Below are 24,684 nucleotides of genomic sequence, written 5' to 3'. Positions count from 1 at the left end.
CGATCCAGTGATACTCTGGTTGTCTGGATCGGTCGGCAGACCGATCCAGTGATACACTGGTTGTTTGGATCGGTCGGCAGACCGATCCAGTGATACATGAGTCACCTGATCGGTCTCGTGACCGATCAGTGACCACACAGAAAGTCTTTGTGGGTTATCTGATCGGTCTGGGGATCGATCAGTAACCACACAGAAGCATTCTGTGGGTTATCTGATCGGTCTACAGACCGATCAGAAAGAAGCGATCAGAAAGACGTTGGGACTCAAAGTGATAGGGGATCGGTCTGTGGACCGATCCACCCATAGGCTGATCGGTCCACAGACCGATCAGACTCTTCCCAGACCGATCAGGATGAGTCCTGATCGGTCTGTTGACCGATCCACAACTTGTCGTTTGTTTATGCTGCTTCTCTGATATTTCTGATTCACTTCTGATTCACTGATCAAATCATCTGCTGTGAGATTTTTAAGTTACAGGTTGCAGGTATCGTGCCATTGGTTAATTTCAAATGAAGCTCCATCAGAAGAATAAGAACAAGTGCCCTTTATGCTGTATTTCACTGCAAGTGATGCAATTCGGGCTTCAACGTTCACTGGTCGCGATCAGTTGGACTCTTGCTCATTTGTTCGAGCTCAGAGACACCAGTGAAGACCATGGATGGTATTGGTGTGAGTTCAGAGAACCAGATGAGAAGGAAGAGTGATTGGCGACGCCTAAGTTGATTGCAGCGATTCGACACAGGTGACAGTGATTCGGGAGAGTGAGAAAGCAGAATAAGAAGAAGGAAGAAGAGAGGTTTGCTAAGGTTCTGGAAAAATCTCTCTGTCAATCAAGAGGCTGTGTTGTTGAGCTCTTGACTGAAGACTTCCTTCTGTCTTTGCATGCGTTTTGCTTCGTGGATGTAAGTTTCAATTGTTCATTCCGTTAGCCACAAAACTCTGTAAGTCATTGTGCTTTGTTTTCAAATCTATTCTGTGACTTTCGTGGAGAGGTTACTCCACCGAGAAGGAGAAACACTTAGCCGGATTTTGTCCGGGGTGTGATCTACCTAAAGATCAAGGGATCGTCCACCTTACGGACACGCCGAGGAGTAGGGGCAAGTTATCCCCGAACCTCGTACATCATTTTTTTAGTGGTGGTTTGTTATTTTCCTTGCATCAGTTTTCATTTTACTTATTTCCGCTGTGCTAACAAACTCTTGTGAGGAAATTGATTGGATTTTTAAAGGAGGCTATTCACACCCCCCTCTCTAGCCATCCGAAGGTCCTAACATCACCAGGGCGCTCAGAAGGGATCCGGGGTGCCCCGAGCCTCATATAAAAGGAGGGTCGGGGGTGGAGCTCAAAACAACAACTCAGAACTCTCTGCTCTACTGTGCTCCTGCGACGCCTTGAGGCTACTCTGACAAAGCGCTGTCTTCAGTTACTTCTTTTCAGTTTGTCGGCATTATTTTTTATTAGCATTCTTGTAATTCTTAATTGTAACACTTTTCGAATTGCTAGTGAATTGCCCAACGAAAGCACCCTTGTGTGCGGGCCTTGGAGTAGGAGTCGCCAAAGGCTCCGAACCAAGTAAAATTGGTTTTTGTGTTAGCATTGCATTGTCTTAATTTTTCCGCTGTGTTTAACTCTCTTATCGACGAACGTTTTTCGATATTCACCCCCCTCTATCGAATGTCTACGATCCAAGAAGAACGACTGATGTGGAGGTTAAAGCCAAGATAGTCAAAATCCAGGTCCACAGACTGGGCGTAGTGGGTCGAACGAGCCCCAAGGCCAGTCTAGCATGGCTGTCCGGATGGCCATCCGAGGAGAATCTGTGACTACGATTAAAAGACAAGTCGTAAATCCCCAGACCACCATCCCAGCCGGATGCCATGGCCGATTAGATGAAAGTATCCCTCCGATAACAAAAAAAAGTCAAGTGAAGGAATATAGCTCTGTTTAGTATGACTGAGCAGGGACGTCCTTACCGAATGTCCTCCGATCGGCCTATAGTGGGACCCACCTACATATCTCATCATACTCTTTTGGAGGTTTATGTCACTAATAACAAAATATGTCTAGTAAGCAAATCATACTTTAGAAGCTTCCAGCTTATCACATTAGTGATTTGTATGCTCGCTTAAGGAAAGATGTTAGAGATACTTTTTTACTTGTCTTTTTTTATGATACTTTGAAAAATGTGCATACACTTTGAGATGTGTGCAAAGACACTACAGTGACACTATAAAAGAGGGTTTCCGCCCACAGGTGGCGGTGTGTGATATCTTGTTATTCTACACGCTCTAGCTACTATTTTCACTACTGTTCTCCACTAAATCAAAAACTGACTTGAGCATTAGAGGACCAACGCCAAGAACTCCTTCCCGGCCCGACACTAACACTCCTGATTTTGCAGGACAGCGAGGAGTCTTCATTAGGTCAACCATAAAGCCACGTTCCCAGCCCGTCATCTTCTCCTCTTTCGGATAGGATCATAAGTATTCAAGTCCTACACTGTGCCTCCAAAATCTAAAACCTTCGTACATCATGCCTCCAATTCCATGGCATTTGGGTCCTACACCATGCCTCTAAATTCCAAGGCATTTGGGTCCTACACCATGCCTCTAAAATCTAAGACATTTGGGTCCTACATTGTGCCTCTAATCTCTAAGGTATTTGTGTTCTACACTGTGCCTCCAAATTCTAAGGCATTCGGGTCATACATCATGCCTCTAAAAAGATATCTGGGCCATACACCGTGCCTCTGATCTCTAAGACATTCGGGTCATATACCGTACCTCCAAATCCCCACTAGGCAAAAAGCTTCTTGGCAACTCCAAATTTAATTAGCAACATCCAAACAACAACTCCAACCGGCAACCCAGCAATCCCAAGCAGTTCAACCATCTTGCTTGGCAGCTTGAGATTATCTACTCAAGTCATCTCACAGATAAGTTTGAAACTTAAATTTTATAATTAAATAATATATATATCTCTTTTTATCCATCAACCTAAAAAATCAATCAAGTTCCAAAGGTCATTCAACTGGCCAAGTCCATTTAACAAAGTCCATGGTTGGAAAATTCCAAATGGCAATTCCAATTTAATCTGGTAGGTAATCAACCTAGTGGCATCCCAGGGACCGATTCCTTGCAAAATTACAATTCCCTACAAATTAATCACGCGTAACCACGTGCAATTGGAAAAATCTCACTGGGTTCACCCAACTTTGGCAACGCTCTGTCACTCTCAAAGTCAAAACGCCAATCGGTATCGCACGACCTCACCCGGAGACATTTACAAATAGTGACAAAAGACAATCGACACTTGAAGGATAATTTCCAATCAAATTCATGTTGAAAAATCTTCAAAAGCCTAGTCGATAGGCACTCCCAACCGATCGACACTCTCCAAGTGAAAATCTAATCGGCCTAATCAATTACAAATCGAAGAAAAAAATTTCTTACCTAAACCTCTCACTCAGGAGCGATTTAGTCTAGTGATAGGCTTAGTCCAGTCAATCAAATTCACACCTTCTTCGACTATACTTGAAGAGGAGGCTTATATTGGGGTTGCAAGGTTGTAAACATAGTCCCATATTGAAAATACATGGGAAAGATTATGAGTTTATAAGAAAAAGATATTTCCATTAGTGTAAGGACTTTTAGGTAGAGCCCAAAAATAAAACCATGAGAACTTAGACTCAAAGTGGACAATATCATGCAATTATGGAAACATCTAAATTCCTTTTAATCCTAACAATTGGTATCAGAGCGGGATTACTTTTCACTGGACTAACCGTTGGAAGAAGCACGAGCCAGAGCCATGATCCAAGATCGAACCATGTGAGTGAAACCTTGAACGAAGTAGGTAAAGCCTGAGGGGATGACCTGCCTTGAACGAAGTAGGTAAAGCCTGAGGGGAGGCCCTGAGCAGGTCAAGAGTGACTTGATGCTTGAGGGGAAACCCTATGGTCCTTTGTTTGAGGGAGAGATTGTTGAGGTTGTAAGATTACAAATATAGTCTCACATTGAAAATACAACCATGTGGGTGAAACCTTGAATGAAGTAGGGAAAGCCCTGAGTAGGTCAGTGACTTGATGCTTGAGGAAAGACCCTGAGCAGGTCAAGAGTAACCCAATACTTGAGGGGGTATAGTCTCACATACAGTCTTCCTAGCTAAGCAGAGTATCCGATTAACCAGTCTTCCTGGTAGAATGGAGCAGAACTAAGTCAACCCATTAAAAGTTTATTAGACCGTTGGAGCCATCAACCTTTTGTCTTATCTATTGACACATAAATAAGGGTAATATAACCTCTAATTTCTTTGTCTAGACAAGACCTTCACACCTAGATAAGGGTATCATGACCCTTTGACATCTTTTGTCTTGATATAACTCTCCTACAAAAAGCTTACCCTCGCAGGCCAAAGGAAGGGGAGAGAGGAGGAAAAGGAGAGACTCCTTACTGCATATACTTATTTTGTTATTTATTCTCTTGTACTATTCATGTTCTTCATATAGAATATCATCGGAAACTAATTTGAGCGGTGACGACCAGTGTTACGACCAATTCACCTATCTACCAAAGAACGACCCCTTAGTCAAGGTACTTTTTTTTCATACTTATTCTTTTCATATTTCATCTCTTTACTATTTAGTTAACTCCTTACAACTTTTTGTGACTACCCTCAAGAGTCGGAGTGCAAGAATGGGCAAATCTGATCTATTTACAGGTTCTTCCAGTGACAATGACAGCTCGCCTTCTCTTCCTAATTTTTAGCTCGAAGCCTTTCTCACAGTTAACACCACCACTGCGTCACCAGCAATCTACTCTTCTCAACTTTTAGACGAAATTAATCATCAATCCATACTGTATATTTGAATCGGACAATAACAATACAACTCGATTCAATTGATGATATCATCAATTGATTGATGTTGTCATCAATCAACTGATTAATTAATTGATCATATTAATCAATTTTAATATAAATTTAATTAATCAATTTGTTTTTTAACGGACTTAGTTATTGAACACTCAGATGCCGAGAGAAATGCTCTACCTGCCAAACACTTTGGAACCTAATAAGGACTGATGCCGCGTTAATCTAAAAGCGATTCCCATATAACTAATGGACTAGGCGACGCCTCCCTCAAGTACTGCTCCAACTGACACTGCACCACGCTGCTGCAGCAGAGCTCTGCTCCTCCGAAACAACCTTTATATAAGCAAAGCAGCTACGCTGCACCCTTTTTCTAACAAACCACCACCTGATAGAGGTCGCCGTTCCTGGCCACTCCACCTGTTCCTGTACCTTTCTCCTGCGCCTTCTTTTTGACTCCCTATGCGGGGAAAAGAAATACGGAACGCTGACAGCGCTGCTGTATGCACGGCTCAGTGACGGAGCTGGTACGATCGGCAAAAGCGGAGCTGCAAGAGGAAGGAAGGAACAAGGAAGGATTTGAGGGTGGGAAAGGACCGTAGAAAGCAAGAAAAGAGGCGGATTCTGAGCTCACATCCATCGATTCTTTTGTCTGTACGCCTCTCCGCCAGTGCCCCTGCTTTCCGGGGGGCGCTTTAGAGCCCCCGGACAAAAGGAGGAACAAAACCTCTGTTCGCTAGCAATTAATATTAATGCTCTTTAATCATGAAAAAGAAAGGAAATTTTTGATTCGACGAGTTAACTCGAAGAAGATGCAGTTGATTCGCATGAAAAAGAGATAAAGTTGATACAGTGAAGAAACGCTTCGTTGCAAGGAAGGGGAAGGGAGCTAATTGATTAACTATATAGCATCAGCGGTTGTGGAGTGGATCGGAGGCGTGGGGAACTCGCCGCTCGCTGCCTTGAAGCCAGGCCTTCGCCGGAGCATCCTCGCCGCCGCGCGCTGGCGCGGAAGAAGCCTGCAGGTTGAGTTTGGCTGCGTTCTCCTCGGCTCCTGCAGCCGCGGCGGGCGAGGAGAGAAGGAAGAGGAGCAGCAGCAGAAGAAGCGGCGGAAGGAACGGGAGGAGGAGAGGCGGCGGGTGCAGGTGAACTAGCGGTGCTGCCCGTGTCATGGCGCCGGCGGAGGGATAGCGAGGAGACATGGGAATGGAGTGGAGCCCTGCGGCTGGGCTTTAAGCACTTTCGGTCTCGCGCTTGCTTTAGACTTTGGTTCGCTTTGGGAGAACCCGAGACAGGAAACTGCGGCTCCAACTGTACGTGCGCATATTTGCCTCGGCAGGCGAGCCGCTTGTCTCCGCGGCGGCCCGGGCCGCGACGGATTATGGAGACGGACCGATGGGATGGCGCGGCAGAGTGACGTCGTATGCTACGCTGCGTGGCAGCGGTGACAGGCCAAATAAGGAAATTATCGATTTAGGCTTTCCGTTTGATTTTGTTTAAGTACAGATAGAAAGGTTATTTACCGAACTTAGGTTTCTAGAATTTTACATACTAACCGAACTTAGGTTTCTTTAATTTTTTTTATATATTAATGACGAGGTTTTTTTTTTTTTAATTTTATTTTTATGATCTGATCAGCATATATATATATATATATAAGTCGAGTTGAGTTTTAGGATGTTCAAATTTATTTGATAAGATAATTAAGTTGAGTTGAGTTAAGTCGAGTCGAATTTAAAATGAACCAAACTTTTAAAATGAGTGTTCAATCTAAGTTTGATTTCTTTTTTTTTTTTTAGGTTGAGCTTGGTTCGTTTAGATATTCTAAAACTTTTAATTCAAGTTTGACTTGAACATGGTTTGAACTTGATTCATTTAGATGTTATCAAACTCTCAATTCAAGTTTGTTTGATTGTTTAAAACTTTTAGTTGTTTAATTAGTTATTGAACTTGATAATTTAAATTTATTTATTTATTTTATTTTATTATTTATTTAATATATTAAAAAGAATTTTATTAATAAATATGGTTCGTGAACATTGTTCATGAACGTCGTTCACGAATATTGTTCACAAACGTTGTACGAACGTTAACGAGCTGAACATATATGTGTTCAAGCTTATTTATTTAGCTTAACGAGCTACTCAATCTTGTTTGTTTAATTAATTTTATGTATATTGAACGAACATAAACAAACTCTTATCAAATTGAATATCAAATTTATTCATGAATGTCTAATTCATTTACAACTTTATTTACATAAATTATTAATATGCCGTGCAGAGTGACGTAATTGGTATTTTTTATAGATAATTATTTAATAAATTTTAGAATCCATTTTTAACTGTGTAAAATATTTAATTTGATGGCTAATGTTTCTTATGCAAAAAGTTACTGTTGTACTATCCATTTTTCCCTTTCTAGAGAGTATGAGACGGTCCTCAAGAGATAGCTAAGCTAATGATTTCATTTTTTCTCTAATTAAAATGCATTCGATGGCCATAGAATCATCTCGACAAGACCTCTTCTGTGTCTAAATCAATGTGGTATTGATTTCCCTAGATTAAGGAATGAGTTGACTCAATAAAGTAATTGAGATAGAGTATTTTTGGCCGGCTGGAAATTGATCAGATCGAAATTCTTCAAGGCGGGTGGTTTATTTTGCTCAGTAAGTTAGGAGGTCGGCTCTCATTGGGTTGGACTTCAATGAGGTTGGCCTTTGTCAAAATGACTTCTCAAAAGCGTCTGTAATTGTTAGGATGACTTTTTAGGAGATTGACCTTCAGTCAAGTCACTTGAGCACCAAAGGAATCTTCGAATAGAGGTTTGTAAAGACTCAATGAAAACATTAAAAGGGTAGCCAAGACAAACTTTGACAAAGCTTTTCCGACGTGACGTTCAAGTTGGACTTTGGAGAAAAGATGAAGAAAATGAACGGAGAGATATATAGATTTTGATTGCTTTGATGTTATAATTTAAATCATAAACCTTAAACTCGGAATCATTTTTAAATAGAAAGTGAAAGAATAGTCCTGATTCCCAAAGGACACATCTATTTTTTCTTAACCCAGATGATACACCTCTTGATGATCAACACTTCGATAATCATCGTGTCAAATCAATGTTTCAAATTGGGACGGCCCCAACTCCGATGTGACTTGGAAGGACTTGCCTTGAGGTCTTATAGGAGGGCCGACTTGACCCGAGCTCTCTCAGATCTTGCTCGAGCTCTATTTGACTTGACTCGAGTTTATCTTAGGATTGTAATTGAGTTGGGCCGAGCTTGAGTTAATCTCAACTCGAGCTCAAGCTCAAAAAATAAAGAAATAAAGAGGTTCAACTTGAACTTGATCGAACTTGTGAATTTGAGCTCAACTCTATCGGTTGCCGCTTTTAGGCACTGTAGCCACCTCCGGGCACTATAGTTACCTCCAGGCACTGTCACCGACCACCATTGTTAGTCACTGACGTCGTTGCTTCATCGCTGTCGAAAGCCGCCGTCGACCGCCACCACCAACTGCCACCTTTGGTCATCGTTGGCTAGCATTGCTGGCCACCACTACCTCCGACAGAGGTGCGACGACGACGACCACCAACAGTCGTCTCCGATAGAGGTAGTAGGATATTTCTATCATTTTATAATAATACAAATTATATTATTTATAAAAAATAATGAACATAAAATAAAAAATACCCTTGTAATCAAATATTACATACATTATATTACCAAACGTAGTAATGTAATCAAAATTATATTATATTACATTATAGACATAAGCTTAATTACATTATGCCCAACCAAACGTCGTTTTATAGAAAATTCCGTTCTAAAATCTTAATGGATTATTACAGATAGGGTTTTCATTTACCCTGACGAGTACTCTGTCGAGGCACTTATGTTAAGTTCGTTGTGTCTCGTACAATAAACGAATACAATTTGCATATGTACTCTGGTAAAAAGGGGTACTCTTTTCTATTTTATTTATCAAGAATATTGAAAAACAAAAGTGCACAAGTATCTCTTAAATTCAAATAGTAAAGTAAATATAAGAATACTACCAATTGTATGAATCTAACTACTATGTTATGTCTCTCTCTTATCAATCGACACTAATGAAAGAAATGGAAATTCTCATATTTGTCTGATGATAAATATGAAATAAAAACAAAAGAAATAGGGATCCTGTTGGATATTAGCTCTTGCTCCCTCTTTCTTTTTTCACATTAAATAAATGGATAAATTTATTTAACGGATCGGATCCTAGTTCGGGACTGACGGGGCTCAAACCCGCAGCTTCCGCCTTGACAGGGCGGTGCTCATTGTGTTGATTATACAACGTGTTGAGAGAGAAAGGAATCGTATTATGATGGCAAAAGGTGAATACGCTCGCTTCCAACGTCCCGTCAATTCATCCCAGGGTCAATACGGAGGAGGGAAAAAGGAATCGTATTATTGTGGTAAAAGGCGAATACGCTCGCCCCCAGCGCCCCCGTTAATCTGCCTTAAGGCTAACACGGAGGAGGTAAATCACGGACGACTACTAACCTTTGGAATAATGACTAACGAAAGGAATCGTATTATGTGGCAAAAGGCGATTCGCTCGCCCCCAGCGCTCCCGCCAATCCGTCCTTAGGCCAACACGGAGGAATCGTATTATGATATTACATTAGGCTCATCGTTAATTTGATATAAATTTATTAATATTTTTAAAGTTGTTAATAACTTTTAAATAAAAATATTTATTAAAAATAATTATTTTTTTATTTAAATAATAGATAATTTTAGAAAATAAATACATCCTTTAATAAAATACAAAGTATAGTGGGTGATGTAATTAAGGCTTTTGATAACCGTTTCCTTTCGACGCTCCTCAAGTCATCGCCTGTTTTGAAAACCCCGCTCGCGTCCGCACTGTCAACTCGCTTCCGTCGCCGCTCCGGCGAGCGATCCCGCTCGTTTGTCCCGCCCCTCCCTCCCTTTTCGATTTTCCTCCGTCCCTCCACCAGATCCACAAACTGCCTCTTCTCGCTTGGCGCCGGTCGACATGAGCACCGCCACGATGCTGAGCGGCGGCCGCGAGCTGTCCCAGCCGCCTTCCGATGGAATCTCTAACCTCCGCTTCTCCAGCCACAGCGACCTCCTCCTCGTGTCTTCCTGGGACAGGGTAAGTAGTATTTGAAACTCACCTGCGATCCCCATCCCGCCATCCCTCCTCCCGACCAACATAAATGAAAAACCCTAAATCCCATCTAGGGCTTGAATTACTTTGAACTATTTCTCCATCTTCGATTGACTCGATTGATTTATCTAATGTTATTTTCAGACTATTCGTCTTTATGACGTCGGTGAGAACACTCTCAAGGCGGAGTTCGTGCATGCGGGTCCCGTCCTTGATTGCTGCTTCCATGATGATTCATCGGGGTTCAGTGCCGGTGCTGATCATTCAGTGAGAAGGTATGCAGGGAGGGCGTTCCGTTGATTATTTAGCTTTAAACAGTTCTAATGCTCAGTATAAAACGAATAGACTTTGCTTATTGTTTCATCGTTTTTGTGGTTAGCGAACTGGCTATAAATTCAGCACGAGTGATTTTAGGACTAGGTGGGAAAACGTTTGGATTGTTGAATTTGTAATTTTCTGAAGGAAGCTTCATCGTTTGGTGGATTGTCTTCAGCACCATGTATTTATTCAAAATTAATGTCAAAATTAATTGGGCTAACAAAGACTGTTTTTTGGAAGGTGCTGAATGGTAGGAACAGATGCTGAACCCACATAGTTACTTCTTTCAAAATTTCATATTTATCTTGATCCTATATGAGAAGCACTCTCTATCTGTAGGAATATTTCTTCGACATGTTTTTTTATTGGCACGCCTTTCCAGTCCTAACAAATTCTCTACACTTCATTCAATGAATATGTACATTTTCCCCAAAGTTTCCCTTTTTTGGAGATTTTTTATCTAGATGGTTGGAGAATAACTTCATCTCTCATCTGAGTTAGAAAATTTCCATGCTCATATGCCTTAATGAAAACATGAAGGAAAATGTAGGTTGGGAAAGGAGTGAAATTAAAGATATCTATTGTTTCTTTGTCAGGAAAAAAACAGAAGGGAAATTTTATATAGGAATTTATTCTCTTCAAATCCCCCAAAATTTCACTGGCCTAAATAGTCAGAATTTTTTTTCCTAATAATTCCACCTATGATCCCCATAACATACACAAAATATATATTATATAAATATTTTAAATAATCTATATAATATACATAAGTAAAGTTCATTTATGTATTACAAATGTAATTCATATGTATATAATATAAATAAAAATAAATTGGAATTTCACCTATCTTTAAGGTTATATGTTTAAAGGTCTTTTACACTCCTTTTGGGACTTCACAGTATTTATTTTTTTGGAGATATTTCTGAAATTTCAATTAATATTCTCATGCATATTTTTCTTCCCCAAGGATACACATCCTTGATGTTAATTATTCTTTTTGATGAGTATTTTAAAAATAGAAGTGGCAATGATAGTGTTTGTTAATGAATATAAGTTATGTATTGGAGAATGATAGATTATGATTTTTTTTGATAGCATTAAGATCATATAAAGAGCTTATGGATTAAGATTACGTATTATATAAAGTTTGATTAAATGTACCAAACAATACATGGATGATGGTAATGGATGTAAGCAATGAGAAACATATACTACCATGATTGGTAAATTTGGAATGGGCAATAGGGTGGACATGGGTGGTGTGTAGTGTGGTAATCCATGAAGGGATTTTAATAATCTTTATTCTTTATGAAGGGACATTTGCAAGATATTAGAGAATTTTCATGATGTTAATCATCATCATTGAGCTAAGTTTGCCCCATCTATTTGAGATCAGCTACATAAATCTTATTACTCTATTGAGCTATAATAGAAAATTAATAATAGTATTCAAATTAATTAAATTATTTTTCATTACATTAGCCTATATTTTCTTTGGTCCGCTCAGGCTTAATTCTTTGAATGAGATAATCTATTCATTGCCTTTGAACTTTTTTATATGATTTCAACTTATTTTCTCTCATTCTATCATATTTTATTGCTAACCTAATTATTTATTTTTTTTTTACTATTTTACTGGTAATCCATCTTAATATTCTCATCTTTATTACATTATTATTATTATTATTATTTCAATATGATGTTTTTTAATAACTGAATACTCCAATACATTAAATATCACAAGTCATACCACAATCTTACAAAATTTTCTTTTTAGCCTAATGGAATACCACGATCACACAAGACTCTTGTTCTCTCCATTTTGATCATACATTCTTTATTCTATTAATTGTATTTTAACTAATATCTCCTTCTTGTTGGACAATAGATTCAAAATACTTAAAAATTATTAATTAAAGATTACATGCCAATCCATCTTAAGTATTTAGTCAATAATTTTCTTATTATTGAAATTATATTTCATATTTATTTTTGTTCTACTTATCTTAAAGCTTTTAGTTTTCGAAGGTTTTCTCCATAATTTAATATTAAAATTTAATCTAATTACACACTTGTAAATCAACACAATATCGTGAGCATAATTAGTTAGTCCATTTAGTATTAATGTCAAAAGATAAGGATTTAGAACTATTTTTTATGTAAACCTAATGACCAATTATAAGAAAAATCCTTTGTTACCTTCACATTCTAACACAACATAATAAAATTATAACATATTCTTTTTTACATTAATATAATTACTTGTTTCTTTCTTCTACAAAATCCATCACAATAATTGTCAGCTAAAAATCAATAGAAGTCATACGCAAATTCTTTCTTCATTTCTCTATATTTTTCTTTTCGTTGCCTTATTCATTAAATAACATCTATGGTACATCTTTTAAATGTGAAGCTATTTTTTTTCTCAAAATAATTGTCTAATCTCTTATTCTTCTTTGACAATTCTATCAACATTTTAAAGGACAATTCATCTACTTGATACCTTTATAATTAGCACAGCATTGTATATCAACTTCATTCTCCTAGTTATAAATGTGGTTGAACAACTTTCCTCCATTCTTTGAGCAACTTCTTGATTAAAATTTTATTGAATAACTTAGGAGGCGTTTGGTTCTTTCCTAAGAATAGGAATCAGAATGAGAATCATTGTATTGTGGAATGGGAATGAGTATGAGCATGGATATCACTCCTAAAAGTAATTGATCCTGTCCGAAAGCTGAATCGATGGAGCTGGGCATGTGACGCTCTCCGAACCAATGACGTGGATCTCTGACCGGCCGTATGGAGCTCCGGTGAACCTGCAAAGAAGTCGGGCCGGGAAGGGGTTCCCGGCGACGACCCTCCGACGCTCAAGTCAGGCAAGAGGAAATTATGAAGAGGCTTCCAATATCAGAGATCGCGTACCTCCGGCGAAGTATGAGGACCCTTATATAGAGCCGTGAGGAGGCTTTTGCACACATAGTGAGGCATATACGTGTCCTCTTACCATACCTCAATATGGGCTTGCCAGAGGAGCTTGCCTGACACCATACTGCTACAGTCCGAGCACCTCTCTTATGGGACAGTAGAACCTTCCGTCCTAGGACTCTGTGCATGGCTTGGTCTTCGAACATGCTTGCTGTCAGAAGATGTTCCTTTGTCCTTTTGTCTTTTCTCTCTCCACGCCGAGCGCCCAGCCGCTCGGCAGTCCCATCACGTCCGACCGAACGAAGGTACTGGTCCGCTCGAGATATTCCCGGTCGTGTGCTCGGCTGAGACTATTCCTTCACAACATTGCTGCTTTTGGCCTCGGCCGAGAGGGCCACCCGCTCGGCCAGGCGACCTTGTTCAACAGGAGCGTCGGAAACCCGACTCCTCGCCGGGTTGTCTTTGATTCCGCCCGGACCCGTCCGTCCGGTCCACCCACCCCTTCTCCGATCGGACGAACCTCGTGCTAACTCTTTTGACCTTTGACCTCCACGTGGCGTTGACTCCCCTCCAGAGGGGGTCCCCCGACCTTACTGCCGGATCAGTAATGTTTGGTTAGTTGCATATTTTCTATCGGAATAAATCAAAATTTCCTTTTTTTACCCTTAAAGGAAAATAAGAGAAAAAATTAGATGTGAGAGAAAGCTGAATGTGAGAGAAAAATATGATGAAAGAGAATGATGAGAGAGAAAGTATGATGAGAGAAAATGAGAAAAAGAGAGTGTGATATGAGAGAGCATGATTAGAGAAGATGAGAGAGAAAATATGATGTGAGAGAAAGTATGATGGGAGAGGATGAAGAGAGAGAAAATATAATGAGAAAAAAGAGGAGAGAGAGTGTGATGAGAGAGAAAGTATGATGAGAGAGAAAGTGTGATGAGAAAAAAGAGAACAGTGAGTGTGATGGGAGAGATTGAGAAGAGAGAAAGTATGATGAAAGAGAAAGTGTGTTGAGGAAAAAAAGGAGGGAGTGTGACAAGAGAGATTGAGGAGAGAGAAAGTGTGATGAGAGCGAAAGTGTGATGAGAAAAAAAGAAAAAAAAGAGTGTGGTGGGAGAGATTGAGGAGAGAGAAAGTATGATAAGAGAGAACGTGTAATGAGAAAAAAAGAGGAAGGAGAGTGTGATAGGAGAGATTAAGGAGAGAGAAAGTGTGTGATAAAATGATGAGAGAGAAAATATGATGAGAGAGAACAAGGAGAGAGAGGTGATATAAAAGAAAAAATAAATAAATATATTTTGATATTTGATATTAAGAGAGAAAATTTTAGTTTTAGGTTAAGGGTATTTTTGGAATAAGTAAATATTTTGATTGATGAAAATAGGGTAATGACTCATTGAAGGGGTGGTACATGGGAATGAGTCATTACCCAATTTCTAGGATTCATTCCCTTATTTGTATTCCTATTCCTATAATCCAAACATTAACAATGACAATCAATGATTCCCATTCTCATTCCCCTAAACCAAACACCCCCTTAGTAACTAAATTATACCTTAATCTCCTAAAATCTTTTAAACTTTAATAGGAATATCATTTGATCTACACTTTTGCCTACTTTCATTTGCATTAATACTTCTCTAAAGTCGGTTTGTCTAATGTCACTAACAATTCCATAGACGCGTACTTAGACGACTAATAAATGATCTAATTATGTGATGTGATCACGACTGATATACACATTAATTGAAGAAGGCATAGACAAAAAAAAAACTTGGTTCGTAATTATAAAATAGTATAAAATTCATTTAAATGAAAATAATATAATAGGAGATTGAGCAGTATAGGAGGATCCAAAGAATGAAATATCGTTCCGTGCCGGGCGGCATGAACAGTTTTTACTGTTCCATCGCACAGGCGAAATAAGCACCCCCCGCGCGATGATTTCGGTGTGCATCACGCGCATCAGCGAAAGCACGCGTGACAAAAGGAATCGAATCGATTCCTTTTGTCGTGATTGATTAATCACATGACAAATTGATTCCTTAGACCTGACCACGGTTCGGGACCGCCGGTTCGACGGTTCGGGACCGCCGGTTTGACAGTTTGACGGTTCATGACCGCCTATCGACGATTCGGAATTGCTTGTTCGACGGTTCGGAATCGCCTGTTCGACAGTTCAGAACCACCTATTCGACGGTTCCAAGCAGGTCAACCCTTAACCTTAACCGCCCAAGACGCTTACGGTTCACGTTTCGAAATCGCCGGTTCACGGTTCGGTTCACGGTTCAAGATTATTTTGTTAAAAAAATTAAAAATTAAAATTTATTGTAAAAAAAGACTTGCACTTATTTAAGTTGCCTACGTATGCCCTTAGGGTATAGGGGAATCAAAGCCCATGTAGTTCTTTACATTTTTATCCTTTACATTGTCACTCACTTCCATTTCCCGTTCTTGTCATATTCGTTCCTTTGGTATCAAAATCTTCAACTTCGTCATTTGAAAGTTGCATTCCTTGGATTCTTTTCTCTGCTTTGGTCCAATCGTCTAGTAATGCTTGAGCTTCCAATGAGTCAGGAGACAAAGTTGATCGTCGTTCATCTAATATGTTACCGCCGGCACTGAACGTCTGCTCCACAGCAACAGTTGACACTGGACAAACTAAAATTTCTTTGGCGATCACAGAGAGGACTGGAAAGCTTTGAGCCTTCTATAACCACCACTTTAAGATATCAAAATTTTCGCTATATACCTCATTAAAATCAAAAGAAGTCGTAAAATAATTCTCAAGTTCCTGTGTGGAACTTGAGGATCCTCGTGGACGTTTTGTCCGTTCTTTCAATAAAAGTTATGCTTTTGTAAGTTTTAAATTACTACTAGTAGTTTGTTGTATTTCAGAAACATTAATTTGTGTTCCATATTTTACATAATATTGATTATAAATATCATATAAATAAATTCTAACATTATATATAATATTAACTGGATCAGGAGAAAAAGAATTTTTAATTGGAATTAAAGCATCATAATATAAAGTTAACATTTCTTGTAAAACTTCTAATTTAAATCTAGAATCTAAAGAAAATGCAATTAAATAAATTTCAGCAATAAAATAAAAATATTTTTCCCATTTAGTTTTAATAGCTAAGATGCAAGGAGATAAAGATTCATTATTAATATGTTCATTTAAAACTAATACTATATTAGAAAAATTTTCTAAAATTAATTGAGCAGTGGATAATAAACACTGCAAAGTTGTTCGGTTGCATAATTAAATACTTTTAAAATTTCACAAATACTACTACAAATATTCCATTGTTGTGAAAATAAATATATATTAGTATTAGTATTTTGTGCAAAAAATGAACATAATAATTCTTTATACTGAAATGAATCTTGTAATAATTGGTATGTTGAATTCCAACGTGTTGGTACATCACGTGGAAATTTTTTAGGTCTCATTCTATTAGTTTTACAAAACTTACCACATTGTTTCATTATAGATGTATGAGACCATAAATAAGAAATTACAATTCTAATTGGTTTAATATAACTTTTTAAAGTTTTTAATCCATCTTAAGCACATAAATTTAAAACATGGCATACACAACGAATATGAAAAAATAAACCGCCAATAATAGGTTGACAAACAAATTTTAGATCATTTATAAAAGCTGTATTGGAACTAATATTATCTAATGATATTGAAAATATTTTATGAGTTAAACTATATTCTTCTAAAATTAAACATAATAATTGTGCGATGTTATGAGCATTATGTGATTAATCAAAAACTCTATAAGCTAACAATATTTTTCGGAGGTTCCAAGAGTTATCGATCCAATGGCAAGTCACACCCATATATGAATGTGTTTGCCAATGATCACTCCAAATATCGGAACATAAAGCAACTTTATTATCTAACTTACTAAATTCATCAATTAAATTCTTTTTTCCTTGTTTTACTAATTTTTTTAATTGTACGAGTAAGTGCAGTCCTAGGAACACGTTTAACACATAGATTAAGAGATTCTTTATAAAAATCTTCAAATGTGCATTTAGATCCAAAACTAAAAGAAAGATGTTCTACGGAAACAAATTTAGCTAATGATTCTCTTAATTTATTATCCGAACATAAAAATAAACCGGAATCAGTACTACTGCTAGTTGAATAAAATCTTGATAATTGTGTTTGAGAACGGTCGAGTCCATATTCTGTCGGGTGCTTCATTTCTACATGTTGTTTCAATGACCCATAGCCGCCGCCAGCTTGGAATTTGTAGGAAGCATTGCAATGCTTATATTTTGCACGCATTTCTTTCGACGAAAGAGTGACCTTCTCAAAATGTTTAGTAAAAATAGAAGACTTTAGAGAAGGAAGTTCCCGAACCTTAGAAGTAATTGCATCGGTACTTCCTTGTGTTTCGGGTGTCGGATTTGGAAGGTGCTCATCTCATCATCGGTGGATTGAATGTTGGGGTATTCTTCTTGCAGATTCATTATTTCCTTTCCTTCCGAGCTCGAGATGATGCACCTCCACGGTCTCCTTTCATTGTAATTGAAAATTGGAAACGAAAGCGTATAAAGAATACGAAATTGAGATTAAGAGTAAAGAAGATGTTAGATGTGTATGAAAATAATGAAATGAACTCTCTATTTATAGAGTTTGGATAGTAACGGATACTAAATTATAGTCATTGATCAAAAAACGATCAAATGATCCTAATCGTTGAAAAAATACCCCAAAAATATCCCCTCACCCTCCCTAACGGCTAGGAACCCGCAGGTTAACCGGTGGTTCAAACCGTAAAAAAAAAAATTTGGTTGAACCAGCGGGCCAAACCGGCGGTCTGCCGAGTTTTCACCAAAGGAACCGGAACCGGCCCGGCAACTTGCCGGGCTGGTTTTGGTTCGACCTGGCGATTTGCGTCAATAGCCAACCGATCCGTTGACCTGGTTACGGGCCGGGTCCGGGCCAGACCCGGCCCGGGGTGGGGTCTATTCCTTCTGTCGTGATCGATTAATCCCGCAGAAGGAGAAGGTAAAAAAAAAAACCTATATAAAGAGGCACCGGTGAGCGATCAACATATCAGTGGTGAGGCGACGAGGAGAGGTGGTGAGATGACGAGCAGCAGGGAGGCGGCAACAATACCGATGACCACTCTGGAGGTATGATTTTCTCCTATTCGCAAACGACCCAGAGGCGCCCTCGTCTCATATGCGTCGCAGGTGGCGCTGGAGGAGTTGTGGGATGCATGGTTCCGGAAGTGTCTGCCACCAAATGCTTTCGCAGGCGCCGGAGGTATCCTGCAACGCTTTTCGTGTCGCAGGAAGCGTCCAACGAGCTTCGGGCACTGTTGGACGCTCCCCCTTTGTCGTCAAAGGCGTCGTGGGACGCTTCTCCAATGACGTTTCCGGCGCCTCCGGAAGCATCCAACGATTCTAGTGCCGCCGGACGCTCCTCCTTTGGCACCGAAGGCGTTGTGGGACACCTTCGCTGCATCCGGAAGTGTCCAACAATGATTCCGGCATCGCTAGACGCCCCTCCGTTGGCGCCGAAGGCGTCGTGGGACGCCTCTGGAAATGTCCAACGATGATTCTTGCGTCGCGGGACCTCCTTCGGCGTTGAAGGTGTCCAGGACGCCTCTGGAAGCATCCAGCGATGTTTTTGGTGTCGCGAGATCACCCCTCGCGTGATCCGTCGAGCCCCTCGCGGTGATATTGCTTTTCACCTTTTCTAAAATTAAATTGTCGATTTAATTAATTAAACAATTCTCAAGTATATGTGATATTTCAAACATATTTTTATAAACCCAAATTAAAGTATCCCAATAAAATATATAAAAACTATATTTAAAATTATTTTTTAAAAATAAATTTTATTAAATAATATTTTGATTTTTTTTAAAATTATAATAATTCTGATTTATGTTATAATTTTTTTTTAAATTTCATTTAAAAGTTTTAAAAATATTGTAATAATTTTGATCTATATTTTAATATATTTTAATTATTTTAAATATCATTTAAATTCTATTTTTTTTTAATATTTCAGATTTATATTCTAATATTCTAAAAATTCTATTAAATTAAATTTATATTTTGTTTAATTGAAATTTTGTTTATTATTTAAAATTTATATTATTTAAATAAATAAATAAATAATTTATATAATTATTATATATAAAGTAACACCTTTGTGTTAATTTATATATTTATTATAGATAATAATTTTTTTATCTTAAATTAATATTATCATATTTTAGCTTTTTTACTTTTAGGATTCTTACTTTCTTAACATATGAAATATATATTTCATATATTTTTATTTTAGAATGTCTTTACCAGATATGTTTAGGAAATATTATTTGTCCTTTATTTTAGAAGTTTTGATAAAGGTATACTGTCAAGTTTGTGATTCCTAGTAAAACACTTATAATCTTGTGCACTTCTGATCATTCTAAATTGAGAAAGTTGAATTAATATTCTTAGGAGATTGTTTCAAATTTACTTTATAAAACTGTGTTATAAAAGATTGCTTTCAGGAAGTTGCTCTTTATAATACATTCTTGATGTTATAAAATGATGACTATTACCTGAAAATATGTATTATTCTTAATTTTTTATAATGTATAGATAATGTCACAAAAACAACAATCTCATGATCTAGTCTGGAACACGTACGTTGATTAGAAAATCAATTCTAGTGGCAATGTTTACATTGCGATATGATTGGACGCGGTGATGGGGTCACACACTTAAAACATCTCGCTGGTGGATATCTGGATGTTTCTAATTGTCTAAAATTTTCTTAAGTTCAGCATGCAATGAAAGAGAAACTTGATGACAAAAAAGTATAGAAGTATAAACAGCAACGAGAACGTGAACTTGTTGATAGCTGAAGCTCTAAAGAACCAATCTATGATGAATTTGAAGGTTGTGGTGAAGTTCCAAATGACGAAGATTTTTTAGCAGCTCTGTCTCGAACTCAATATAACTATGAGCAAAATATGCAACATAGAAGTGGCTCTGGTGCTCGTGGAAGTGGCTCAACTACTGCAGCTATATTGGGAAAGAGTATAAGTGTTTGTATTACTCCAACACAATGTGGTATTGGTCAATTTTTTTTTCTTTTATAGGACGAAGATGTGTAGTTGATATCGATCCACTGACATCCCATACCAAGTAGCAAATAGAGTAGGATTGATGATGCATATACAAAAGAGAAGAAGAAATCAATCAGTCAAAGTATTGCTAAATTTGTTTATTTTAATCATATTCCCCTTAATGCTGCAAACAATATATATTATCATAGCATGGTGTCCAACATTAAAAAATCTGGTCCTAGTATTCAACCTCCGACTGCATATGAAATTGGCGGTCCATGTTTAGATGAACAAGTGGAGGATATCAAGACTTTGATCCTATCATGCAAGAAACAATGAAACTTATACGGGGTTATGTTGAGGTGTGATGGTTGGATAGGACCTACACGAATGTACATTAATAAAAAGGTGATAGTTTATAAATCTATTGATGCAACTATAGATTATCATGGTGCACCTTAAATATATCGTTAGATGGATAGTGTAGTTCAAAAGATAGGTGCAAAATATATAGTGTAGGTGATTACAGATAATGGTGCCAACTTTAAGAGGGTTAGAGAGTTATTGGAGCAAAAGTATCAAATATTATTTTGGACACCATGTGCAACACACTGTATCAATTTGATGATGACAGATATCACTAAGCTCAACATAGTGAAGAAGGTAGTGAAAAAAGATCACTCTTTAACAAAATTTCTCTATAATCATCATTGAGTTCATGGATTAATGAGAAAATTTATTGATGGAGAAATTTTGCTACTAGGAGCGACTAGGTTTGCCACTCGCTCCTGTTAAAATCGTTGAATTAGGAAAAGGTCAGATTAAAGGCCATGTTCTCGAGGATTTGGGAAGCCTCTCAATATTCTAACATGACCGAAGGTAAGGAGGTGTAAAAAATTATTATATCTGTTGGAATTTGGGACTATATTGCAGATATTCTTATAGTAGTAGAATCATTGTATGTTATTCTACGTAAAGTTGATATGGACAAGAAGCCACAAATGAACAATGTTTATCGCCTAATTCATGAAGCAAAAAAGGAAATTAAGAGACGTCTGCAATCACCAACCAAGTATCAACATTACATAAATATAATCACTACAAGATGAGACGATCAAATGAGAAAATATATTCATTTGGCCCGGATGTATTTTTTAATGATTAAGAATTTTCAATATTGCTATTAATAATTATATATGTTTTAATTATTGTAGGTTATTATCTCAATTTGACATATCAATATTGTTATAAACTTGGCATAAAAGATGATTTATTAGTGCCTTTCGGACATGTAATATCAAAACTACATACAAATAGAGAATCAATTGCTGAGACTATTAATGAAAGTCAATTATTTTGAGAGACATATGATTTTTTTAGCGATTCTATTGTAGTGTTATACAAATATAAAATGGATGCAGGTAAATATAGTAAAAATTATTACTAATTATTGTCAACAAATATAAATACTATTTAAATTTTGCTCTTATTTATCTTACAGCTGAGTGGTGGTTACAATATGGAGGATCAACTCAAAATTTAAAAAAGATTGAGTACGAATTCTCTCACACACATCTTCAAGTGATTGTGAAAGAAATTTGTCAACTATCTTCCTCATTCATACAAAAGTATGAAATTATTTTTCTTATCATCGTTTGGAGAAGATGATCTACGTTCATTATAATATGCATTTTCAACTAAGAGCAATACTAGAAAAGAATGAAGAACAAGAGTTTGGTGATGTAGACTTATTTAATATTGGATTTGTCCAAACTGAGAATGATCCAATGATGAATTGGTGGAGCGCTATTGAGGCTGAGAATTCATTACTTGATGAAGCAGGAGACCCACCATCTCAATTTCTTACTCAACAGATTGAAAAAATACAAGCTATAGGAGAATTTGTGAGGAAGAAGATGATGATGAAGCTTTTGATCGAAAATTTTGATTTTCTGGATCTCGGTCTAGACGTTCTCAAACATCCCAATTCCAAACGCAGCCAAAGTCTAGAGATAAAGGCAAAAATAAAGGCAAAACTCTTGCAATATTTACTGAAAAGAAAAAAAAAGAAGACAAACTTCCTCCTTTTACTGGAAGGGGTCAATTGAGAATTAGAGAAAATTCATTCGATGCAATTGATGAGCAAGAATATGATGACAGTGATGAAACATCATTACCTTCTGACATTGTAGTTCAACAAGAAGTTCGAAATGAGGATAGTGATGTTGATAGCAGTGTAACTACTTATGGAAGTGATGACAGTGGTGATGCATTTGGTGGTAAAAATTATGTTTCCCCTACTCTAGCACCGGAACCATGGATATGTGAGATAGATTACACGCATACAACTCAAGATTATTATCATGGAGCTAGAAGTAGCAGTATTCAATATCAACGTCGATATAAGGGTGACAAACAAAAGAAAACTCATAATTATCAAGATATGCAAGAGAGTTTAGTGGAGATTGATTCTAGCTGAAATTCATCATACTCGCAATCTTCTTATTATAACTCTAATGCATGATCATATGCTTATCCTTATCCTATGCCTATACTTGTATTCGTTCTGATTTCAGTTGTGCTAGTTCAAATCCAACTTCAGTGATGAATTGAGACACGTTGATGGACGTGGAGAAATCAATATCAATATTGCATGTCTTTGGATGATTATTTAATCTGGGTGTTGGAGACCTATGGAATTGACCTAAGCAGAATGTTGCAAGAATCAATGATTCCATCTGATGCACGCTACTCCTTTTGGTATTAGTAAGCTACTCCTTTTGGTATTTTATCAATTTTAATTCAAGTTATTGATAGATTAATTTTCTTTAAAGAAAACTATATTTAATTATTTTTTTCTAATGATATTAAGTTGTCTAATAATTGAAAATTTATATAAAATCAATATATAAATTATTTTTAAATTATACATAATAAACATATTTATCTAATAGTTACTATATATAAATAAAAAAATATCAAAACTATATCGGCACGACACGATACGATACCAAAATCGTATCGTTCCAGTATAGCACGGGTCGAGATTTTAAACCTTGGGAGGATTTATATAGCTAACCTCACTTGGTGGAATAAAGACTTTGTTGTTTCATTTTCCTAAACTAAATTATTTGTAGTATGCTTAATCAATATTTTGTAATTATAGTTTCCTACCTAAATATAATGCTTTATCAAGAACCTTATTGTCTAGAACTTTTTTATTTTTAGCTAATGTTACTTAATCATTTTTTTCATAATCTAAATACCGGTAATATTATCTATCCCTTCATCCATCATTCTATCTTTGAAAAAAAAACTATTATTTTTTCCCTTAAAATTTGATTTGGTTATTCAATTTTTTTTTTTACTACTTACATTTTCTAGTACCCATATCTAATACCTCTAGTTGGTATTGTTTAGTAAATCCATTCCCTACATATCACATTACAATTTTTGTACATAATTTATCTACCTTCCTATTAAGGAAAAAATCTAAGTCCAATTATTGCCGCTCACAAAAATAATATGCTCATCTCTATTATTAAAATGAGGATTAACTATTATAAATTCATAAGGTATAGTAAAGAAAATCTAATTATCGTCTTGGTTTAGTTGACTAAATTCAAAATCTCCGTGTTTACCTTTGTATTCTCTAGGGACTCCCTGCATGTCCATTTTAATCTCCACATAAAATATTTAGTATCTCATTTCCTGACATCAACTTTAGTACAATAATTCTTTCTCAAGAATCTTTGAATTTTGACAGTGAGAACCCTTGGTTATTTTTTATCATCTTTGCATTTGATGAGATGACTGTGTCTGTTTGTATACAGCCTTCTAGCTCACACTTGTAGATTAAGATACTTAGTGGTGAAAAGCTGTGTGTGTCATGGATTGGTGACAACGTACCCTCATGACAAAGTAGGAGCAGGGTCCATGTTCATAGGGTTAGGCAATTTTTTGCCTTGACTATTTTGTCTAACACAACTCTCAACCTTTTTTTCCTAAGCATAGGATTGAGATCGGCAAACTATTTTCTTATATATTTCTAGGAAGTTTATTTTATCTCATGCATTAGATAAGGTTTGATTAGATTAAACAATTAATTAATAATATATTTGGATTGTCTAATTTATTTATTATCTATAATAATTTGACGTTATTGGCTGTACTTGACATTAACAATAGTAGGCAGTTACTACAATATTATGTTATAAATTTGACATTTAATATTCAAGGAAATGTTAATTGTTTATTTCAGATATTGTTTTGCAATATGATTA

General features: G+C 36.9%; 1 protein-coding gene across 1 annotated transcript in view; it reads left to right on the top strand.

The window, feature by feature from the left end:
• Window positions 1-9,718: 9,718 nt before the first annotated feature.
• Window positions 9,719-24,684, top strand: part of LOC122007057 (mitotic checkpoint protein BUB3.1-like) — a 29,735-nt gene continuing 14,769 nt past the window's right edge. Inside the window, exons 1-2 of the mRNA XM_042562818.1 lie at window positions 9,719-10,034; window positions 10,194-10,324. Of these exons, the coding sequence (XP_042418752.1) occupies window positions 9,915-10,034; window positions 10,194-10,324 (251 nt within the window). The 5' untranslated portion in view covers window positions 9,719-9,914. The remainder of the gene's footprint in view (window positions 10,035-10,193; window positions 10,325-24,684) is intronic.

This window comes from Zingiber officinale, chromosome 7B, assembly GCF_018446385.1.
Source record: "Zingiber officinale cultivar Zhangliang chromosome 7B, Zo_v1.1, whole genome shotgun sequence".
Taxonomy (NCBI): domain Eukaryota; kingdom Viridiplantae; phylum Streptophyta; class Magnoliopsida; order Zingiberales; family Zingiberaceae; genus Zingiber; species Zingiber officinale.
Note: the sequence above shows the minus strand (reverse complement) of the source record. Positions and strands in the feature narration are given on the sequence as shown.